The sequence below is a fragment of the Callospermophilus lateralis genome, chromosome 3, assembly GCF_048772815.1.
Source record: "Callospermophilus lateralis isolate mCalLat2 chromosome 3, mCalLat2.hap1, whole genome shotgun sequence".
Lineage (NCBI taxonomy): Eukaryota > Metazoa > Chordata > Mammalia > Rodentia > Sciuridae > Callospermophilus > Callospermophilus lateralis.
The window spans coordinates 80,112,735-80,137,523 of NC_135307.1; the positions used below are offsets into that span (position 1 = coordinate 80,112,735).

Genomic DNA, 24,789 nt, shown 5'->3' on the forward strand with positions numbered 1-24,789 from the left:
CACATGGTAGGCAGTATCACATGTCAAGAAAGCATGCACATATGAGAGAAAAATGGGTCAAACTCCCCCCTTTAATAACTCACTCATTCCTACAATAACTAACCCACTCCCATAATGTTGGCTTTAATCCATTCATGAGGGTGATGCCCAAAGACCTAATTATTCTTCGAGGTCCCACATAATCCCATTGTAAAGGCAATTAAATATATTCTATGGAGTTGGACAAATGCCAATAACATAAAAATAAAACATGATTTATTACATTACTATACGGTATTTAACCACTCTAAAATTCTATGTGTATTTATTCCCCTCCCCTCAAACCTTGGCAACCTCTGATTCCTTTACTGTCTCCATTTTCTGGTTGATTTCTCTGATTTGATATATGCATTTAAGCTTCCTTCACATGCCCCCACTCCCCGCCAGTGCTGGGGGCCTCCATACCTTTTAATATCTTGATAGTTCATTTATTTTTGTGCTGCATAGTTTCCCATTGTCTTAATGTACCACAGTTTATTTAGTCATTCACCTACTGAAGGACATCTTGGTTACATCTAAGTTTTGGAAATCATGAATAAACCTGCTATAAACATGTATATGCAGATTTTTCTATAGACCCATTTCAACTCCTTTGGTAAATACATGGAATGTGATTGCTCAGTTGTATGGTAAGTATATATTTAGTTTTTTCAAAAAACTGCCAAACTCTTTTCAAAGAGTTTGTATCATTTGTGTTCTCACCATTAATGAATGAGAGTTCCTGTGCTCCACATCCCCTCCAGCATTTGGTGATGTTAGTGCTTTTATTTTGGCCATTCTAATAGCCGTGTGGTATCACATTTTGAAATTTACATTTCCCTGATGACATATGCTATGTAGCATTTTCTCTTATGTTTTTTTTTTTGCCATCTTTGGTAGGATGTCAGTTAAGGTCTTGGCTCATTATCAAAATCTGGTTATTTTTATACTGTTGAGCGTTAAGGGTTATTTGTACATTTTGGATGACAGACCATTACCACATGATTCTTTTGCAAACATTTTCTTTGGGTCTATGGCTTTTCATTCCCTTCATAGTGTATTTTGGAAAGCAAATATATATATAATTTATATGTGACGGTGGAATGCATTACAATTCTTATTACATATAGAGCACAATTTTTTCATATCTTGAATGTACACAAAGTATATTTACACAAATTTGTGTCTTCATATCTATACTTTGGATATTAATGATCATCACATTCCACTATCATTTATAACCCCATGCCCATTCCCTTTTCCTCCAACCCCACTGCCCTATCTAGAGTTCATCTAATCCTCCCATGCTCCTTCTCCCTATCCTACTATGAATCAACCTCCTTATATCAGAGAAAACATTTTGCATTTTTTGTTTTCGGGTTTGGCTAACTTGACTTAGCATTATCTTCTCCAATGTCATCCATTTACCTGCAAATGCCATGATTATATTCTCTTTTATTGCTGAATAATAATTCAATGTGTATATATGTCACATTTTTTAATCCATTCATCTACTGAAGGACATCTAGCTTGGTTCCACAGTTTAGCTGTTAATAATTGTGCTGCTATAAACATTGATGTGGCTATGTCCCTATAATATGCTGTTTTTAAGTCCTTTGGGTATAGACTGAGGAGAAGGATGGCTTTGTCAAATGGTGGTTCCATTCCCAATTTTCCAAGAAATTCCCATACTGCTTTCCATATTGGCTCCATCAATTTGCAGCCAATTCAGTAGTAGTAGTAGTAGTAGTAGTACTTAGGATTGAACAAAGGAGTGCTTAACCACTGAGCAATATCACCAGCCCTTTTTCTTTTCTGAGACAAAGTCTCTATAAAGTTGCTTAGGATCTTGATAACTTGCTAAGGCTGAGCCTCCTGCCTCAGCCTCCCAAATCTCAGAATCATAGGCATGCAACACTTCACCTGGCAGAAATTTTTATTATTTTAGGTTTTTAATAATTTCTATCATTAATTATGCCTTTGGTATTGCATTTTAAAAGTCATTACACACCTAAAGACATCTAGGTTTTCTTTTATTTTACCTTTTGAAAGTTTAATTCGTAGTTTCATGTTTAGAACTTAGGTCTGTGATCCATTTTGAATTATCTTTTGTGAATGTAAGGTCTGTGTCTAAATTCATTTTTTGAATGTGTATGCTGAATTGTTCTATTGCCACTTACTGAAAAGATTATCTTCTTGTATTGTCTTTGTTCTTCTTTAGATTATAAGTTGATTATATTTACATGGATCTATTTTTTTGGAAATAGGCATACTGTGTTCCTTTGGTCTATTTTTGTATTCTTTTGCAATATCGCATTATCTTGATTACTGTGGCTTTATAATAAATTCTGAAATCAGGTAATGTCAGTCTTTCAACTTTGTTTCTTCTGATATTGTAAACAATATTCATTGGTAATTGGCTACTCTGGGTCATTTGACACTCCATGTATACTTTAGAGTCAGTTTATTGATATCCACAAAATAACTGACTTGGATTTTGAGTCAGTTTACCTTGAATCTATAGATGAAGTTGGGAAGAACTGACATCTTGACAATATGAAATTTTCTTATCCATGACCATGGAATATCTCTCCATTTATTTAGCTATTCTTTGATTTCTTTCATCAGAGTTTTTTCTTTTCCTTATTCAGATCTTGCATATATTTTATTAGATCTATAACTAAGTAGCTTGGTTTTTGTTTTGTTTTGTTTTGTTGGTTTTGGGGGGTTTTTTTAGGTGTAGTGCTAAAGATCAAACCCATGACCTTTCACATGCCCTGCAAGTGCTTGGTCACTGAGCTACATCGCCAACCCAGTAGTTCAGTTTTTGGAATGAAAATTGTATTGTGTTTTTAATTCCAAATTCTACTTGTTCATTACTTGTATATAGAAAAGTAATTGACTGACTTTTTAATATTAGCCTTTTTGTAGCCATATATTAATTCCAGGGGTTTTTGTTTATAGATTTTTTAAACTGAGAGTTTCTCTGTTATCATAAATTTTCAGATGTTCTGCAGAGAGGATCAAGTTTTTCTTTCATTTCTATGAACAGAGATCATTTTATTTCTCAATTCCTATATGTTTTATTTCCTTATCTAATTGTATTTGCCAGGACTTTGAGGACACTCTAGAAAAAGACGTAGTAAGGGGTGAAAATCTTGCCTCATTTCTAAGCTTCAAGTTTCCAGGGACGTTTAACCACTAAGCCACATCCCTCCTTTTTTTATTTTTTATTTTGAAATAGGGTCTCATTAAATTGCTGAGGCTGGCTTTGAACTTGGCATCCTCTTGCCTCAGCTTCCCAAGTTCCTGGGATTACAGGTGTGCACCAGATAGATTACAGGTGTGCACTGTGCCCAGATAGAAGACTATGTTAAAGAGCAATTTTAGATTTACAAACAATGGAACAGAAGGCAGAGATTTCCCAAATACCCAGGCCTGGATGCATGACCTCCCCCATTACCAATATGCCCCACCAGAGTGGATCTATATTGACACTCCATTATCTCCCAAAGTCCCTAGTTTATACTAGGGTCATTCTGGGGCATTTCATGTAAATGCAAATAGAGCTTCCCAATCTTTTCTTTGGGGTTCAAACTATTTTGTTATATCATGTAATTATTTGGCTACTAATTTATTGTGAACGTTTCCTTCAAAACTCTTGGAATTACAAATACTTTTTTCTCTCAGTTTTTTTTCATTTTTATTAATTCTTAGTTATACAGAATATTAGGATTCATTTTGACATAATTAAAAATACATTCAATATAATTTTCTCAAATTTTGTCCCCAGTATTTCTCCTTTGCCTCCCCTCTTCCTTCTCCTTGTTCCCATCCCTCTACTCTACAGATTTTTCTGCTATCTACTTTTTTCTTTTTTGGATAGTGTCTTGTGGATATACATGATGGTGAGATTCACTGTGGGATATGTGCATAGGAAATTAGGTCAGATTATTCCACGGTTCTTTTGTATCCTGTCCTTTCTCCTTTCCTTCCTCCTTCCCTTCCTCCCTTCCCTTCAGTCTCCTTCATCTATTCCACTTGGCTTTCTTCTACTTTAATGGAATCCCACCCCACCTTTATCCTTTCTCTATTTCCTTTTTCATCCTTATTTTGGACTAGCTTCCACAAGTCAGAGAAAATATTATACCTTTGACTTTCTGTGTCTACTTTATTTCACTTAGCATGATAGTTTCCATATTCCATCAATTCACCAGCAAACACCAAACTTTCCATTCTTTTTTCCTGGCACACATACATACATACACACAGACACACCACATTTTATGCACCTTCCATTCATCTGTTGAAGGGCACCTTGGTTGGTTCCATAGCTTGGCTATTGGGAATTGTGCTGTTTTAAACATTGACATGACTGTGTCACCATAGTATGCTGATTTTGGATTTTGTGTATATATTATTTAGTAGTGGGTTAGCTGGGTCATATGGTGGCTCTATTCCTAGATTTTGAGAAAATTTCCTACTGCTTTCCAGAGTAGTTACACTCATCTATGGTTCCACCAACAATGTATGAGTGTATATTTTCCCTCACATCCTCACCAAAGTTTACTATTATTTGTATTTTTGACAATTGCCATTCTGATTGGAATGAGGCAAAATCAGTGTAGTTTTGGTGTGAATTTCCCTGATTGTTAGAGATGTACGTTTTTCACATATTTGTTGGTCAATTGTATTTTTCTTTTGAGGGGTGTCTGTTTAGTTCTTTGGCTCATTTATTAATTGGATTATTTGTTTTCTGGTGTCAAGTTTCTGAGTTCTTTGTATATTTCAGATAACTAATGCCCTGAGAATCAAGTGGTAAATATTTTTGAATCATAACTTGCCACAGTCTGGCTGGGCACAAATCACGAACCACTCAAGCAGGAACAAACTTTATTTCCAAACTCCACCAGCACACTCCCCAGGAACTCTCCCGAACGCCACCCACGTGGCTCCTCCAGTATCACACCACACACCAACTGGAACTCCCACTGCCAGAACTTCACCAACCAACGCGAACTCTTCAGGAATCCCCACGAGAGCTCAACCGGAACTCAATGAGAACTCCATGAGAACTCAAAAGTCATCATCTTAATGGCTCACTGGCGTCACCTCTCAACCACTACTTCTGGCAAAATGCCATGCATCATCCCGACTCAGCTGTGACCCTCAACAATAACTCTTTTGTCTAACAAAACACATATTAATAACTAATGTCATCTCACATACAATCCATCTTCTAGTTTTCTCAGTTTTCACAAGAATATCTTTGTAATTTTTCCTCCTACTTGTTTGTTATTATTAGGAGGAATTTAAATTTTAAAATTTAAACTTATTTTTTTTAAATTATTATCAATTCAGTTTTCTTAGATTGTGATTGGAACATGTAAAAGAATGTACCATTTCCATTTTGAAGATTTACTGAGACTTAATATATGTTCTTTTGTGTATTCTTTATGAGTACTTGAAAACAAGTTCCTCTAGAGATGCAAACATAAACCTCTGCTTTAGGTTTCAGAGGATGATGCCACTTAGGTTCACCTTATCATTTATATAGTTTTTTTTTCTTTTATATTCTAATATTTTTATCTCTACCTCCACTCCCTCTTTTGTGACTCACTTACAGCTTATCCATTGGCTTGTCAGGTTCTGGATGACAATTCCCTTAGATAGACATTGGTGATCCCAAGTCTCATGTTGGTGATCCCGTCTCTGCTAAATCATTTGGTCAGTATTCCCCTGTGTTCCAATTAGTTCTATCTCCCACAATAATAGCATTTTTAAAGATGTTTGTGCATAAAGTTATGCTAGATCTGACCAGGGGAATGTGGGGTTATGTTTTGGAAAGAGTTACACATTGGTCTTTAAATGAGTAGATTGGTGGCAAATACAGAAATAGCTTAGGGATATTGGAGTACAGTGCTGAAGCCCCCACGGGCAAGTATTATTAAATAGATGTTTCTAGTGATGGTATTATTTTGTAAAGAAATGAATTAAATATTACCTGCACAAGGGAAGCAGCTTTAGCAGAGCTTAATGAGTAAGCATCAATAAAATGAGATTGAAAAGGACACAGAAAGTGAAATTTCTTTCTTGACTTTTAAAAATCCACATCAATTAAAGGTTGAAGTCAGAGAAAGGGAACAAGAACATTAAGGAGAAAGTCTTGGAAGTTTGAACAGAATCTACTTGTATTAGTTCTGGAGTTTATTTTTGACACAGAGACATGTTGTTGATGTGCTAAAAATGTGAAAGCCTTAAGGGAAGTGAATATTTTAATACTTCAATAAGTTCAAACTGTCCACTGGGCATGATGAGCATCTATTACATGTTTGTTGGTTGAGTACAAATTATTATGATAAATACAAAATACAGGATCCAGCAAATTTGCAATGATATGTTAATCGAGTCATAAAATGAATTACAGAAGAGGAAGAAGGCATGATCAATGTGAGGAGAGGGCATTCTCTGGGATATGGAGACAGAGTGCCTTTCCTTCTTTGTCCATTCACTAGAGAAGGTAAGAACTAAGTCTCTTCTGCAAAAATTAAGGAATTCTGTGGAGACCAAGACATTGGGGGTCTGAAAGCACAGCAGGTTTTATATGGCTTTGCATTCTCCTACCATGTTTATTTAAAAAGCCAGAATATATTATGGATGCAATTGAAGTGGCTTAAGAAACCCACATGCTGTGAACACTTGAGGTCAAATCTGTCTTTTTTTCACCTTAGATTTGTCCAGTGTGCTGGAGTAGAACACGGCTCCCAGAAAGGGTCTAGGCATGTGATACAACTGTGAAGTCAAGAGAAAAAGCTGTCTGCTCTACATGTAGGATGACAGCAGAGAGAGCATCAGTATCAGTTCTACCACTCCTGGCCTGGCACCTTACTTCTCCTCCTTGGTCTTCATTTCTCTACCTGTAAAAAGGAGCCAATAATACAAATTTTCATGGTTTTCATAGATATCAAACAGGATCATGTCTGTAAAGGAGTAATTATGGTGTTTTGCACATGGTGGTCACTGTTTTTGTTTTTGTGAGTTATCATTATTTCCATAGAGAGCTCACCAACCACTGCTGCAGACTGGGGGATGATTAAGCAGTTCTTTAAGTAATCATACCTCTCCAGACTGGGGAAATCATTCAGTAATGCTTTTAGCTTTGTTATGATGCTGTATATGGAACTAGATTAGATCCCTCACTTAATCTGCAGCACGGATTATGATTTTGTTCTGAAGACAGCCCTAATCACCCTGATTCATGGATGTCTTTTCTGTTTCAAAAATCATGTGATCATATTACATATTTGACATTTTCTTTGTACTGAGGATTTAACCCAGCAGTGCTCAACCACTGAGCTACTTTTTATTTTTTATTTTGACACAGGGTCTCTATAGTTGCTCAGGACCTTGTTAAATTGCTGAACTCTGAACTTGTGATCCTCCTGCTTCAACCTCCCAAATTGCTGGGATTATAGGTGTGTGCCACCAAGCCTGGCCTTATTTGACATTTTAAAATAGTTTACTTTTTACTGATTTTTATATTTCATATGTGTGTGCTAAAGTGCAAAAGCCTTAAATATACTTCAGGAAGTTCAGAGTGTCCATTGGGAATGATGGACATCTAATAGATGTTTACTGATTATTTGTTGATGATTGTGATAAGTAACAAAATAAATGATACAGCAGATTTGCAATATTGTTAATCAAGTCACAGAATGAATTAGAAAAGAGGGAGATTAGTTTGAAGAGAGGGCTTTCTATGGAATATGAGATACACCTGACTGCAAAGAAGGAAAAAGATACAAATATACTAGCAATTCAATGAAGAGAATATCAACATTGTGGTGAGCTTCATTATAGAGCAGACCAGCACTGAATGATACAATAATAGAAACATTTCACTTGAAAGGATTCCTTAATGTCACCTGCCTCAGCCCCTTTATTTTACAGATGATGAAACTGGGTTCAGGAAGTAAGCTGAGATTGGAGGGATGGTAGAAAGGTCTGAGTACTCAAGTTCCCTCAGAGAAGGGCTAAGACTTGTTTACATCCTCCTGATTTGAAGCATGATGTTCTTTCCATTCCAGGAAGCAGGGAAAGTTAATAAGGCATAGATGGTAATCTGCAAGTATCATTCTTGTGTAATTTTGTTTACTACCCTGTTTTTACACCATCCATCTTTAGATTCTGCATCATGAATCTCTTTTCTGACCTTGTAGATTTCCAAAATGCTGTCACAGCCCAAGCTTTGTAATCCCTCTGCACCCTGGACTGAGCTATCAAAGTGGGAATTTTAGGGTTTCTACATTATCTCCTCTCTTCATGAGGAAAACGTGAATATGATGTGATAAAACAGGAATAGCATGAAGCTAAACATGAGGGAGTATTAATGAGAGTGATAGTATTGTATACAGGAGTAAAGACATGAGGAAAACAAAGGTCATGAGAAATTGCTTGAAGTTTGGGGAATTCCATGAGCAGGAGCAATAAACTGTGAGGGAGAAATCAGAGTTCATTTCCATGCCCTTTCCCCTCCATCATCATATTATCCAGAGAATTCCTAGTTCTCCAGTGATCTTCTAATTCCTAATTTTTTTTTGCCTAATCTCTTTTTTAATCTGGAAAATTTTAGGGAGTCTGGGAGTTTGAAGCAGTGGCTTGTTTTTGCAGCTATAGTTGAATGGCGGAAGGGTTTTGGCATTGCTCAGGCAGTATTTTTTCCTTACAAATTGAATCTCATGTAGTCCATGAGTCCCTAAAAAGCTTGATTTTGTTGTTGTTGTTGTTGTTATTTTCCTTTATCAGGTAATTCTTGAGGCAGGTCTGCTTTTTGAGACAATGGATGGAGCCAACCACTCTGTAGTGTCTGAGTTTGTGTTCCTGGGACTTTCCAACTCGGGGGTGATCCAGCTTCTACTTTTCCTCTTTTCTTCTGTGTTCTACTTGGCAAGTCTTACAGGAAACCTCCTCATTGTGTTCTCTGTGACTTTTGACTCGAACTTACACTCCCCCATGTACTTCCTTCTGGCCAATCTCTCATTTCTTGACCTGGGAGTTTGTTCCATTGCAGCCCCCAAAATGATTTATGACCTTTTTAGAAAACACAAAGCAATCTCTTTTGGGGGTTGCATAGCTCAGATCTTCTTTATACATGCTATTGGGGGCACAGAAATGGTTCTGCTAATAGTCATGGCCTTTGATAGATATGTGGCCATATGTAAGCCCCTGCACTACCTGACCATCATGAGCCCAAGGATGTGCATTTTCATTTTGGTTGTTGCCTGGATCCTTGGCCTCATCCACTCAGTGGCCCAGTTGGCTTTTATTGTAGACCTGCCCTTCTGTGGCCCAAATGTACTGGACAGCTTCTACTGTGATCTCCCTCAGCTCATTAAACTTGCTTGCACAAAGACTGACAGACTGGAGTTCTTGGTCACGGCCAACAGCGGGCTCATCTCTGTGGGGTCCTTCTTCATACTGATCATTTCTTACATCTTCATTCTGGTTACTGTTCAAAAACACTCCTCAGGTGGTTTATCCAAGGCCCTCTCCACTTTATCAGCTCATGTCACTGTGGTAATTTTATTCTTTGGGCCATTGATCTTCTTCTACACCTGGCCTTTCCCTTCATCACACGTGGACAAATTTTTGGCTATCTTTGATGCAGTTATCACTCCTTTTCTGAATCCATTGATCTATACATTTAGGAACAAGGAGATGAAGGCAGCAATGAGGAAACTTTTCTATCAGCTTGTGGGTTACAGGAAGATGTCATAAATACTCTAAAGATAAACCAAAATGCAACTCTATACTCAATGATGATTGGAAAAAATGAAGTTATTGAAATTTTTGATCTAGTGCACTACGTTACATTTAGGTATGTTACCATGCTCTTTTATATCTCCAGTACCCTCACCAAGTAGGAGACAGGGATCTAGCAGTGGAGCTTCCTATGCTTCAGACCCTGCATTGGATAATTAATATAAATCATTTAATATTCATGATAACAACACAGTGAGTATTTTTACTTTGATAATTTTAAACACAACTAAGAGATGCTTTCAGCTTCATTCTCTTTGTAACTACAATGTAAAATGTTTCAAACCAAAGCCAATTTTCACCTTTAATCCACTGCCTCCAATATTCTTAAACCTCAAAAGATGCCAAGCAGTTCATTAAGTTATTTAGAGTTGGAAATTAGTGTATTACTCCTTTTCCCATTTTGAATTTGTTTATGTTCTTTATTCAAACTACCTAGCAAATTGCCATAATAACTAAGTACTTGGTTTTCTTTTTTTCTTCCCTCCCTTCTCTAGTATCTGCCTTCCTACCCCATCCTTTGGGCACTTAGAAGAAAACTCTTTGTTATAAAATAGAGTTTGGGGGGCTGGGGATGTGGCTCAAGTGGTAGCGTGCTTGCCTGGCATACGTGCGGCCAGGGTTCGATCCTCAGCACCATGTACAAAGATGTTGTGTCCGCCAAGTACTAAAAAAAAAAATTTAAAAAAAAATAAAATTAAAAAAAAAAATAAAAATAAAATAAAATAGAGTTTGGAATTTTAGAACTGTAATTTGAGCGATCATTTTTTTCAACCTATTCATTTTATAGATGATCATAGTCAGAAAGAGAGGTGTTACATAATAAATTTAAGATGAAAATCAGGTTTCCTTACTTTTAGATTTAAAAAATTAAAAATATATCTAAGCCCACTTGTTGATTTGAATTTCTGAGCTTTCTGCTAACAGACTGCTCCTCTGGCTTCCATTGACTTTCTGTTTCTCACCCCAACGAGAAGTTACACAAATGAGGACATTGCTCTTTTCATTGTCATTGGTTTCATGTGATCATATGTCATTTCCAGTTTCTTCTTTATTTGAAGTGCAACAATAAATATTTGAGACTAAGTTCTGGTTATTTCATAACCACATGATTATACTTTATCAATGGCTTTTTAATGTCCCTTACAAAAAACCTCCACAATTGAACAGTATTCCTCTGTCCATATGCTTTTCTACTGAATGAATCCTCTAAAGGGCATTCACCATCACTTCTCATTGCTACAAAGATCTGTCTGTTTTCTGATATGAGGTTCAAGAATTTGGGGTATGTATGTTACTGCATGCCTTCGTATGCTTCTGTTAGTGGATCATGGTTTCCATGACTGTACAGCCAGGGCACTTTAGAAATTTGGGGGCCTAAAGATAATATACGGCAAGGAGAAAATCTTTTTGATTTGTTAACAAACTAATTTATTGTTTTATAAACTAATATTTATGATATTATACTAAAATACTATACTATTATACTATTTTAAGGAATCTAGAAAAATGTTACATTTGCGTCCATTTCTCTGAAGGCTTGTGATTTTTTTTTCTTTTCTTTCTTTTTTGGTGCTGGGGATTGAACCCAGCAATGCTTTACCACTGAGCTATATCCCCAACCCTTTTTATTTTTTATTTTGAGACAGGGTCTCCCTAAGTTGCTTAGTAAGGGCCTTGAACTTATAATCCTCCTGCCTCAGCCTCCCAGGCCCTTGAAATTACAGGTATATCTCACCACCACCAGCAAGGTTTGTGATTTTTCATAGGTTCTTGTAATGAATCCATCTGTTAAAGTATTGGCCAGTCTCAGACTTCTTTTGGAAATTTAATTTATTCTTCTATATGTACTTTTTTCTTATCTTATTTTTGACTTTTAAAAAATTATTGATTCACTTGTAAATTATATTTGTATTAGGACAAATACAGGCTTAGATTTTAACTTAACCAGGTGAGAAATATTTCTTTTTGGTAAAATAGCTGCTGGGTGATGGTTGTCTATATATGAAATTGTTTTTCTTCCCTTTTGGTAAACTTTTTATACTTCTGTTTCTCTTGATGAACTCCTGATAGACTTCTTTGGATATTATTCTAATAAAAGTTATGTGATTCTCTGATTTTTTAATTTGGAAAATGGGAACTTAGATGTGGAATCATTGTAAATAAAATTCAGATCAGTTTTATCATCATTCTGCTTGCCTTTAGCTGTTTCATTTACAAACCTAATTAAAACAGTCATAACTTTTTCTTATCTATTGATATTCTCACAAGATATTTAAAGTGCATTCATTGTTCTCATAAATACCACCTCCACCACCATTGCCAATGTTCGCATTACCACCACCACCACCACCACCATCAACACAACCACCAACAACATTTATTGAACACTTACAATGTGACGGGAAATAGCCTAGGTTGCTTACACACATTAACTAATTTAATTCCAACAGAATTCAGCTAGATAATATTTTCATTATTATTCCACAGATTAGGTAACTAGTAGAAACAGAAATATTCAGAGAGTAGTTTAGGGACATGCAGCTACTAAACAATAGAACAAAGATACAAATCTAGGTGGCTTCTGCTTTAGCATCCTGCTTCCAAATCACTGTATTATACTATCTCACAGGATGGTGGATCCCTTCACCTGTAGTTTTAAAATCTAAATATTTTCCCCTTTACTTAACAGCCTATAATGGTAAAGATAAAATATACATCAACTCAATACAATATGCTATTTGATTTGGGGGTTGAGAAAGTACCAAGGATTGAACCCAGGGGCACTTAATCACTGAGCCACATTCCCAAACCTTTTTATCTTATTTTATTTATTTTGAGACAGGGTCTCACTAAGTTGCTTAAGGACCCACTAAATCGGTAAAGCTGGCTTTAAACTTGTGATACCCTTGCCTCAGCCTCTCAAGTTACTGGGATTCCAGGCATGTGTCACTGTGCTGGGCTCCAAAATATGCTATTTGAAATTTAGGTTCTGTTATTTTAATATATCATTAAAATATCCATGAATTTATTATTCAAAAGGGGTAAGGTTTAGAAGTGATTCATATAATAAAATAACTTTATAGGTTTCTCCTATCCAGACATCATTATGCATCATTATGGAGGTAGTGCACTCTCTACTCCTTGGAGACCCTTAGTCCATGATAGAGTCATACCATTTGAAAAAAAGGTTGAAGCCTAAGTGAACACTTCATGGGGTTCCTTCATTCTGATAGAATCAGAATTTATATTAGTCCACTCATCAGTGGCAGAGAATGAGCCAGTTTTCACGAGTGTTTGATTCATAACTGGAATTGACTGCCAGAGGGTAGCCTAGATGGAGCCTCTGGTTAGCCCATTCTCTCTCTCAAGGGACAGTGGATGCAGAAGGTTGAATTATAATCAAAATGCGAGGATTAGTCCAATAATCAATGTCTACAGGAATTAAGTAGGATTCAGAATAATGTGTTGTGTGCCAGTTGGGGATGGAAATAAGAAGATGAAAAATACACAATTACAGATTCCAGGGATATCACTGCCTAGTGAAGGAGAAGGGTAGGAAACAAATTGCTACAATACAACATATAAGTGTCATATGCAATGCATATCCCTGTATCTCTGTATCTATCTATGCATCCATAAATGTGTAAATCTATAATGAGGTGTAGGCATAAAGGAGCAGATGAAGAATTCTGCTTAGAAGTCTCAGAGGAGAAAGCTGAGCTTGGTATTGAAAATTGAGGAGAAAGATGAATATGTCCAGGCTCCCAAACATTCAGAATGATGACTATGGTTAATAGTGATGTATTGTATCCTTGAAAAATTTTTAAGAGGGTAGATCTCATTTATTCCAACCAACAATAAGGTGAGGTGATTGATATGGCAACTAGCTTGACTATGGTAAAAATTTCATTATATAAATTCTTTTATCAAAACATCCCATTGTACACCTTGAATACATACAATATTTCTTTCTCCATTATACTTTAGTAAAGCTGGTGAAAGTAGGAAATTTGCATAGGAGGTTGCCATCTAAGTGTGAGAAGGCATTTCATGCCATGTGAACACAATTCAAAGGTGTGGAATACTGTACAAGGGCAAGCCTAATCAATGAGCTCTGAAGGTGTTCTTTTGATGCATCACAGCAATAGAGATAGGTTGGATGCGTATTAAGAGGCATAATGTATTTGGTACCTAGGACTAAGAGTAGTAATAGGTAATAAGAGATACATGAACATGAGGGTAACATGAAAAGATTTTTTTCTAACATCACTTTTGTAACAGTGTAGGGGGTGAATTTGAGGGGTCCAAAGGTAGAATGACTTCTGAAGCACAAGTAAAACTACTGTAGAAGTGGAAGTTTAAAGTGAGGATGAATTGAAGATAATTTTTTTGACTCATTATTATTTCCATCAATAGTAAAAGAATGGTGGTGAAGATAAGTTCAAGATCGATAAGTTGCATAACTTAAGCTTATATTAGATAAATCATCAAACTGAATTTCTGTCCACCTGTTAATTGATGTAAAATTAGATATATATGAATATACTCTTATAAATTATGGCAACTCTGGCAACTTGTGTCTTGAAATTCATAGTTTCGGAGACTTTATGTTGGCAAGCAAGCTTTGAATTTATTCTAAAACCATTTGGAGATATTTTGGAATGACCAGGATAATTAAAAATATCTCTTAGAACTCCCCAATAAAATCAACATGTCACATTGTCAGAGTTCTTTTGATGAGAATTCTTAGGAATGAAGGCCGAGTGATTTATGGAATGCTCCCTCTCATCTTCATTACCATTGGTGGTACACTTAACGAATGTTTTCTATATACAGCCTTATTTATTCCTTATAACAATTCTATGGATCAAGCATTATCATTTTCTTTCTTTTTTGAGGGGGTGTGGGGGAGCTGTGGGTGGTCGGGGGTAGGGTATAGGGGTGAGGGGACGGGGAGTAGGGGAGAGAAGTTACTAGGAATTGAACCCAAGGGTGCTTAACCACTAAGCCACATACCCAGCCTCCTTTTTTATTTGAAACAGGTCTTGCTAAATTGTTTAGGGCCTCACTAAGTTGCTCAGATGGGAATTTGCAATCCTCCTGCCTCAACCTCCCCAGTTACTGGGATTACAGGTATGAACCACCATGCCTAGCTTAGTTTATTTCATTTTTGAGACAGGGTCCTTCTATGTTGCCCAGCCTGGGCTTATACTTGATACCCCCAGCCTCAGCCTCCCATGTAGCTGGGATTACTAGCATGTGTCACCACATCCACTTTAGAAGTAAAAAATATATAAATAATTAAAATTTTAAAAAGGGAAAACTTGGAGAGGAAAATGACTTTATCATTTTAACAGCTTCCCGGTTATAGGAATTGCATCCTTTTAGGTGCTGTGAAGAGCAAGATATGAGTCACAACCATCCTTGTGCTCAGCCAGCCTGTGCATCCTGATAGAGCATGGGAGCTCACCCAGGGAAGCAGTAACCCATGGATCTGAGATGATGTCACCTGCCTGGAATCAAAGACTGTTTGTTTTGTTTTGTTTTGTTTTTTTAATACTTGGACGTAGTATAACTGATACATAAAAGCATGATAATGAGATATCATGTAGTGTTTTGATGCAAATACATCATTTAATGTTTAAATTAGTTTTAATATATCTATCTCTTCACTTATCATTATTTATGGTTAAAAATGTTCAAAATTCTTTCTTCTAGCTTTTTGAAATATACGATACATAACTGTGATCTACAGCCCCGTACTATACAACAGCACACCAGAACTTAACAAGGCAAAGCTGGCTACTCATGAGCTATGTGTGCAAGTCATTAATGTTTTGCCTCTGGATGGGAAACTTTTTGCTCTTAGCTGTGAACTTCTTTTTTAAAAATCTTTTGACTCTTTTTTATTTGCTCTTTTTAGTTATACATGACATTATATAACTAAATGGTGATATAATTATACAAGTTTAAGTATATCTTATTCTAGTTAGAGTTCCATTCTTATGCATATATATGGTGGTAGGATCCACTGTGTTTCTCACACACACACACACACACACACACACACACACACACAGGAAAATTATGCCAGATTCATTCCACTGTCTTTCCTTTGCTTATCACCTTATCCTTTCCTTCCATACCCCATTGTCTAATCTACTGCACTTCTTATGGTGGTAGCTTCCACCTATCAGAGAAAATATTTGACCATTGGTGTTTTGGGACTGACTGACTTTACTTAGCAAGATAGTCTCCAAATCCATCCATTTGCTGGAAAATGTCATAAATCCATTCTTCTTTACGGCTAATATTCCATTGTGAATATATACCACGTTTTCTGTATCCATTCATCTATTTAAGGGCACCTAGGTTGGTTCCGTAGCTTGGTTATTGTGAGTTGTGCTGCTGTAAATTTTGATGTGGATTTATCCCTATAGTATTCAAATTCAAATAATCAAACTAAACTCCTGGGAAAGAGAGTGGTTTCATAATAATTTTCATATTGTCTTCTTCTTGGTATTATTGGAGTGGAGTTTAAAGAAAGTTTTTAAAATTATAAAAATTGTACAGTTATTTTTTCAGTCAATTGGAACTAAAATTCTGACAGTTTTATAGTGTATTTTGAAACATAATTTTAAGATCCTTAGTTGTCTTAAGACTTTGGTTTTGTGTTATATTCAGCACTCAGTGAACATTCCTTGAGTAACTTATAAATTAGGTTGCATAGAGAATATTAAAAGTAATGGGTAAGTCACACTGTGTGTGTGTGTGTGTGTGTGTGTGAGAGAGAGAGAGAGAGAGAGAGAGAGAGAGAGAGAGAGTGTTTCATCACTTTCGTTACTTATATGGAGTCTTTATGCCTTCAGATTCTTTTCATAAAACTTATTCACTTTTCTACTTTACAAATATCATTACTTTTCTTAATATGTGGATAGGACAATTGTGGCAGTAAGGGATTATATTTTTAGTGGTCAGGAGCTTCACTGGACTACTACTATAATCGTATATGGCAGATAATTCTCAATTTTCCAACCTCAAGGGAACAAAGACTCTCCTTGACCAAAATTCAGTCAGTCAATCTGGTCCCTCTTAGAATTCTTCTCGACTAGGACTTCACTTTGGTCCCCTTCCCTATTAGGTGTGCATAGACCAGTTTTAGCAAGGATACTGCTAAGTTAGAGAATCCCCAAAAACTTGATATCTAATTATAATGATTTTCAGTCCACTGACACCACAACCTTCTCCTTAGCCATACAAATCCCCACTTGTTTTTATGGTTTTGGGAATTTCTCCCAATGCTGTGCTGAACTCTCTTTTCTCCAGTTACAACAGTTCCTGGGTACACTCTCTGAAATAAGAGCTAGTTACTACTTTAGTGAAATTTTGTAATTAAAAGCCTACAAAATGGAAGAAGATCTTTGCCAACAGCTCCTCACATAAGGGATTAATCTCCAGAATATATACAGAACTCAAAAAAACTTAACACCAAAAAGAAAATAATAACCCAATCAATAAATGAGAAAAACAAACACATCTCAAAAGAAATATAAATAGCTAACAACCATATTGAAAACTGTTGAACATCTCTAGCAATCCAGAAAATGCAAATCAAACAACATTGAAAAAAACTGCATTGATTTTTCATCTCCCTCCAATCAGAATGGCAGTTTTTAAGAATAAAAATAATTATAAATGCTGGCAAAGACAGAGGGAAGTACACTCATACATTGTTGGTGTGACTGCAAATTAGTATAACCACTCTTCAAAGCAGTATGGAGTTTCCTCAAAAAAATGAGAATGGAACCACCAAATGACCCAGCTATCCCTCTCCTTCGTTTTTATCCAAAAGAACAAAAATCAGCACACTACAATAATATAGCCATATCAATGTTTGTAGCAGCACAATTCACAATAGCCACACTATGGAATCAGCCCAGATGCCTGGCAATACATGAATACATTTTTTTAAATGTGGATCTATACACAATGGAGTTTTACTCAAAGTAGAATGAAATCATAACCTTTGATGGTAAATGGATGGAACTGGGGAACATCATACTAAGTGAAATATGTCAAACTCAGAAAGCCAAGGGTCAAATGTTTTCTTTCATATGAAACAACTAGACCAAAATAAGAAGATGGGTAGAGTGGGGGCGAGGAATGCCTTGAAAATAAAAGAGAGAGATCATGGGATGGAGGGGGAAGGAAGAAGGGCAGGAAAAAAGAATGGTGAAATGAAATTGACCAAACTTTCCTACATACTTATATAAATATAGCACAGTGAATTTCACTTTTGTGTTATCTATACAGCACTAATTTTAAAAAATATAAATAAATAGAAAGAAAACCAGCAAGTAGGGGAAAGGGTTACTAAGCATATAAATATTTACTCCTCTGAGTCAGGTACCGTAGTGCAAGCCTATAATCCAAGATACTCAGGAAGCTAAGGAAGGAGGATCAATAATTTAAGGCCAGCTTGAGTAATTTAACAAGACCTTGACACAAATTAGATATTTTTAAAAAGGCTGGTGTGTGGCTTATTGGCTCTCTAGCATGCATTAGGCCCTGGGCTCAATCCCCAGCTCTGCTGAATAATTAATAAATATTTACTTTTTTGGACAAATAGAGAATAAATATTTTCATAAATTTTTTGATAATTTCAGGACAGAGTCATTATTAGGGGGGCAAAAATGGATTTTGACTTTCAACTTGGTATATTTGTATCAGTCAAGATCCCAACAGGACAAGAGATGGCACTGTCAAGTACAGAATTTAATAAAGTTTAATAAAGTCATTTAATAATGACTTGCTTATATTTTAACTAAACATAATTTTATGTACATCAATTATTTGATAAATACATGTTTATTAATATTCATTAGGTATTGACATGAAAATAAATTTCCTAAGAATACAAATGGAGAAGCCATGATTAAAAATCTCCATAGAATTAGACTCAAAAATTTTAATGTTAATGTATCAAAATGTCATAGGTAAAATCAAGAAGAGAACAACACATTTGGAGAAACACTTTGGAAAATGCTAAGAACAAAGAGTGAATGTCTTTAATTAATAAATGGGTATTGAATTCTACATGACAAACACTAATATTTCACCTGTAAAAGGTTAAAATTCATCCAAGAATATTAATTTGTATTTCAAATAAAAATATGTGACTATTTTTTTGCCTGTCCTGAATCATATAGCCTTTCACAATGGCTATACCCCATTTCCTTCATTTGGGAAATTACCCTCCTCAAATCCATGTAGTTCTTTATAGGCTGTCAACCACAAGAACTTGGCCCCTCCCAACAAAGGTGAAAATGTGATCCAAATCTGACCCAGGAAACTGACCTCTTTTCTCTGAGGTTGGCAATGCTAAGATGAATGTAACTTGAAATTATTTGTTACCTCTCAGATCTCCCCATACCATCTATTAAAAATAATGTACAGGACTGGGTTGTGGCTCAGCAGTGGAGTGCTTGTGTGAGGCCCTGGGTTCACACTTCAGCACCACATAAAAATATATAAATAAAATAAAGGTGTTGTGTCCAATACTAAAAAAATAAATATTTTTAAAAATGTAAAAAAACATAGAATAAGACCAAGACACAGAGCTTTTTTAAAATGAGTTTAAAATGAGAAAGAGTGAAGAGAAAAGCAAAGTGAGCAATAAGCAACAGAAAAGGAATGAATGAAGGAACAAATTCAAGAAGTATGAAATTGAGAGATTCTATGGAGGCCAACAAGGGCAACATAATAATCTTGCAATTCATGAAGAGAGAGTGGAATAAAGTACACCAGCAACCATGAACACACTTCACTGGCCAGAAGGATTCCCCAAGGCAAAGAGGGGCAAGGATGCAGGGGCAAGGATGAATGGAAGAGTCCCATTGGGCCTTATATTTGTGGACACTCACAACCTCACTGCAGATGCTGGCAACTCTAGGACTATAGCCAAGTTAGAGGAGTACCCTAAAGTCTGTACCATAGCTCTGTTCCAGAAAAGGAACTTGTATTATCTCTTCTGCAACCCATAGAGCCCAGGCTGTAGCAGTGCAGGAGACAAAGTGGAATGGAGTCACACTGATGACTACAACTGACCCCATGCCACAGCTGGGCCAGAGCTGCTGCTATATTCCAGTCAAGCCACATAGTTGATCCAAACTGCTGCCCTAATCAGTCCAACATGCTTCTCTAGTTGGCCTGCACCATGTAGTTGGCTGGGCCACCAGTGAACCTATGAATGCACTCCATGGTTCATACCCCCCACCACAGTTCTAAGACACCCAAACCACTCCTAAGTACAAAGGTCTTATTCTATAATGTTATAGCATTGATTAAATGTGATTCCACCCTCTTCCAGAATAATCTTTAAAGTCTAAACTCACTGATATCATGTAACATACATTTAATAAATGCACAAATCTCAATTTAGGTTCTCAAGAAATATGACAAAACAAGGTAAGGTGATACCTCCAAAGAAACACCTCTCGCAACAGACCTCAAAGAAAAGATCATTGATGTAATACTGATCAAGGATTTTCATAGCAATAAATGCCCACACAAAAAAATATTTTCAAATAAGCAACTCAATGATGCAACTCAAGCAACCAGAAAGCAAAAAAAAACTAAGCCTATCAGTTGATGAATATATAATATGCAATACAGGCATGCATAAGAATAAAATTTCATTTGCCCCAAATGACTGCAGGACATGTTGCTAAGTAGATGAAGTGCTAATTACTCTGATTTGATCGTTTCAAATTGTATACATGTATGGAATTATCACACCATACCACACAAAGGTTTGTAATTTATTTGTCAATTTAAAACATTTTAAGGTATTTTTTTAACCAGAGAAAAGTGCAAAGAAGTTTTCATTAATCTTCACTAGAGGAAATCTAGAATAATACTTAGAATATTAGAACTTTGCAAGATTCTTTAATTTTGGACATTGGTGTTTCTTATTTTTGTTCTAGTTTACTTCACTGTGATTAGCCAAAAATTTTGAAACCAAATAAAATAATAAAAACAATTTTTAAATGGACAATAAATTTAAATAGATATTTTTCATAAAAGACATAAAATAGAAGACAGACACATGAAAAATGCTCAACACAACATCAACTAACCAACTAATCATTTAAATGCAAATTAAAACCACAATGGTTAGAATGATTATTATCAAAATTCTCAGGTGGAGCCAGGCATGGTGGCAAATGTCTGTAATCCCTGTAACTCTGGAGACTGAGACAGGAAGATAGTGAGTTCAAAGCCAGTCTCAGTAGTTTAGTGAAGCCCTAAGCAACTTAGAGAGAACCTGTCTCAAAATAAAAAATAAAAAGGCTGAGAATGTGGCTCAGTGGTTAATTACCCCTAGGTTCAATTCCTGGTTTAAAACAAAAAAAAAAAAAAAAAAAGAAAGAAAGAAAAAGAAAAAAGCTCTAAGGTTGGTATTTTACTGGTACCTATTTTGATGAAGTTTTTAAGAAAAATAAATGTTTATAGTCCCTATTCTTCTCCCATTCAGAAAATTGAATCCTTTGTTTGGTAATTCATATTTCATCTTTTCCTCACTCTTGTCTTAACTGCTGCTGGAATAGTCTTATACTTGCAAAATAGAGAACAGAATCAGGAATGAACATATAAGGAATGGGATAGCTGGGTCATAGGGTGATTCCATTCCTAATCTCTTGAGAAACCTCCATACTGCTTTCCAGAGTAGTTGTACTGATTTGCAATCCCACTAACAATGCAAATTACTTTGCCTCTTCCCCATATCTTTGCCAGCACTTATTATTGCATTCTTAATGATCCCCATTCTAACTAGAGTGAGAAGAATTCAGTACAGTTTATATTTGGATTTCCCTGATTGCTAAGGATGCTGAACATTTTTTCATGTATTTGTTGGTCATTTGTGTTTTTTCTTTTAAGAAATATCTGCTTAGTTCATTTGCCCCTTTATGGACTGGGTTAATTTGGGTGGTATTTTTTTCTTTTACTTCTTTACATATTCTGAATATTAAACTCCTGTCAGAAGAGTAGCTGGCAAAGATTTTCTCCCATTCTATAGGAGCTCTTTTCATGCTCCTTTGTCTTCAGAATTTTAATTTATTTCTTGAGTTTTAGGAATCTTATTAAGGAATTTGGTTGGTATTTATCCAAAAGAACAAAAATCCTGGTTAAAAAATATATGAAAAATGTTCAACATATCTAGCAATTAAAGAAATGCAAATAAAAACTATACTGAAATTCCATCTCACTCGAGTGAGAATGGCGATTATCGAGAATATAAGTAACAATAAGTGTTGGCAAGAATGTGGGGGGAAAGTACACTCATACATTGTTGGTGAGACTGCAAATTGGTGCAACCATTGTGAAAAGCAGTATGAAGATTCTTTATTAAACTTGGAATGAAATCACCATTTGACCCAGTTATCCCATTCCTCTGCATATACCCAAAGGACTTAAAATCAGTACATTAAGGTGAAGCAGCCACATCAATGTTTATGCCAGTACAGTTCACGATAGCCAAACTATGGAATCAACCTGGGTGCCCATCAATAGATGAATGGAAAAGAAAATGTGGCTTATATACACAACAGATGATTACTCAGCCATAAAAAAGAATGAGATTATGTCATTTGCTGGTATATAGATGGAACTGGAGACTATTATGCTAAGTGAAATATGCCACACCCAGAAAGTCAAAGGTCAAATGTTTTCTCAAAATAAAAGAAATATCAGAGAAGTAGAAGGGGATTGAGGGAGGAGGGACAAGATAAGGGAAAAACAGTGAAATGAATCTGACCTAACTTTCCTATGTACCTACATGAATATACCACAGTGAATCTCACCATTATGTATATTTATATATCCCTAAGAAACTAATTTTTTTTAAATGTAAGTAAATTGCAGAAAGAACTGTAGAGTAAAAAATAAGAAATGGAGGAGGGAGGAAGGAAGGGTAACGACAAGTACTGAAGAATGAATTGGAGCAAATTATGTTCCATGGATTTATAATTATAAAAATGAGTCCTAATGTTATATATAGCTAATATGAACGCCGAACAAAATAAACAAACTAGACCTGAATTTCAAACAGGTGCACGGAGATCTGTTTTATTAAGAAATTTGATTGGTATTTATCCAAAAGAACAAAAATCATGGAACATAATCTCATTCTTGTTTATGGCTGAGTAATCTCCATTGTGTATATAAACCACATTTACCACAGGTACTCAGTCAACTTTTTCTATTTGAAAACTTGCCCTCTGTTCTGGCCAATTTTCTCTTCTTTTTTCCTTCACATTTTTTTAAATTTATGCATTTCAGTTGTACATAGTGGTGTATTTCTTACTACATATTCTTACATGCACACAATATGACAATATAATTACTGAAAGAATTTTTGTGCTCTTGTCCAGCATCATATAAGCATATAAGTACAACAACATACTACATGCTATTTTGCTATCCACTTTGTTAACAGTATGTTGCGGTTGTATTTAACCACGATAAAATTTAACTTGCTTTTTAGTGGCTGCAGAGAATTTGACTGTATAGGTGTAACATAATTCATTTAAAATCAATTGATAGATATTTTTAGTTGTTTTATTCACTTTTAAGCTTTATTGACTGAGTGAACTTCCGTATGGCTAAATCCATTTACACATTCTTAATTACATGATATATTATTGTATAAAAATAAAGCCTTCATAATATTCTAAAAATGTAGCATTCTGTTTTTTTTTAAATTAAGTGATTATATTAATTTTTAAGTTAATATTTACCTAGTTGTAGGAATTGTGATATATAATTATCAAATTTGCAACAAAATAGCACAAAAATGCCAAAAAATTCCACTTTGTTTCCCTCTCTTTTTATTGATTTTTTTAAAAATAAATGACAGCAGAATGCAATACAATTCTTATTACACATACCTCTGGTTGTATATAAAGTATGTTGACACCAATTTGTATCTTCATACATGTGCTTTGGATAATGATGTCTATTACATTCCACGATCCTTGCTAATCCCTTGCCCCCTCCCTTTCCTTCCCACCCCTATGCCATATCTAGAATTCATTTATTATGAGTTTTTTAGATCTTTTGGTCACAGTGACAAAAAAAAGAAAGAAAAAAATTCTCTAGGGAAAAAGTCCCTAAACCATGAGGTATCATGTTTTTGTAGTATCACTTGGTCACTGCTTCTGTGGTATATAAAATTAGCTTCATATCTTCCTATTGCAGGATATTATATGGACCTTTACATTAGAGAGCACAGGAAAACCTGAGTCCTAGAAGATGCTCTTCTCTTTACAGGTAAAATAGATGTATGGGAATAAATTTAATAATAGGAAGCATGGCTTTAGTTTGATACATGATTCTGTTCGTGGAATTGCTAGGACCATGAGTCAGATCCAAAGGGCATGAGTGTGTCCAAAACTGAAATAGAAAATATTCTGGAGAAGGAATTGAATAACACAGGAGAATCATTGTGAAAAAGCCTACAGACATACTGGAAAAGGCTAACTGATTTCAACCTAGAATTGAACCACATTTTCCCTAGGAAAATATGAAAGACTTTAGAAAAAGGCACAGTTTTGTAATATTTTGTATTCTGCATAGGTTGCAATTAGTCATTCTGTCGTAACTGATGTTTACATTGATGATCTCATCTTCTGCCACTTGGTGAATAGGCAAACAAAAATACATATGAAAAATTTTTTTAAAGTTGTATATTTTCTCTCCATTGGCTTTTCAAAAGATGGGTATAAACTGAAAATCTATAAAATAGAAGAAAATTTACTAGGAACTTATCGAGTTCACCAGATGGAAAAGACTCTTGTAGACACTTGAACAGAAACAAAAATTTGACATAGTGACCAATGACCCAAAGCCACATAATTTCCAAGGTAATGTCATTTTGTACTGTACAAT

The 24,789-nt window shown here is 35.4% G+C and overlaps 1 protein-coding gene across 1 annotated transcript; it reads left to right on the forward strand.

Moving 5' to 3' along the window:
• The first annotated feature begins 8,856 nt into the window (after positions 1–8,856).
• Positions 8,857–9,795, forward strand: LOC143393949 (olfactory receptor 4F15-like). The gene has a single exon (XM_076848442.2). It carries the CDS (start codon positions 8,857–8,859, stop codon positions 9,793–9,795), a length of 939 nt encoding a protein of 312 aa, XP_076704557.2.
• The last annotated feature ends 14,994 nt before the right edge of the window (positions 9,796–24,789 follow it).

What these genes read in the sequence shown, in the direction of transcription:
- LOC143393949 (XM_076848442.2), top strand. Translation starts at nt 8,857, where the DNA reads ATGGATGGAGCCAACCACTCTGTAGTGTCTGAGTTTGTGTTCCTGGGA.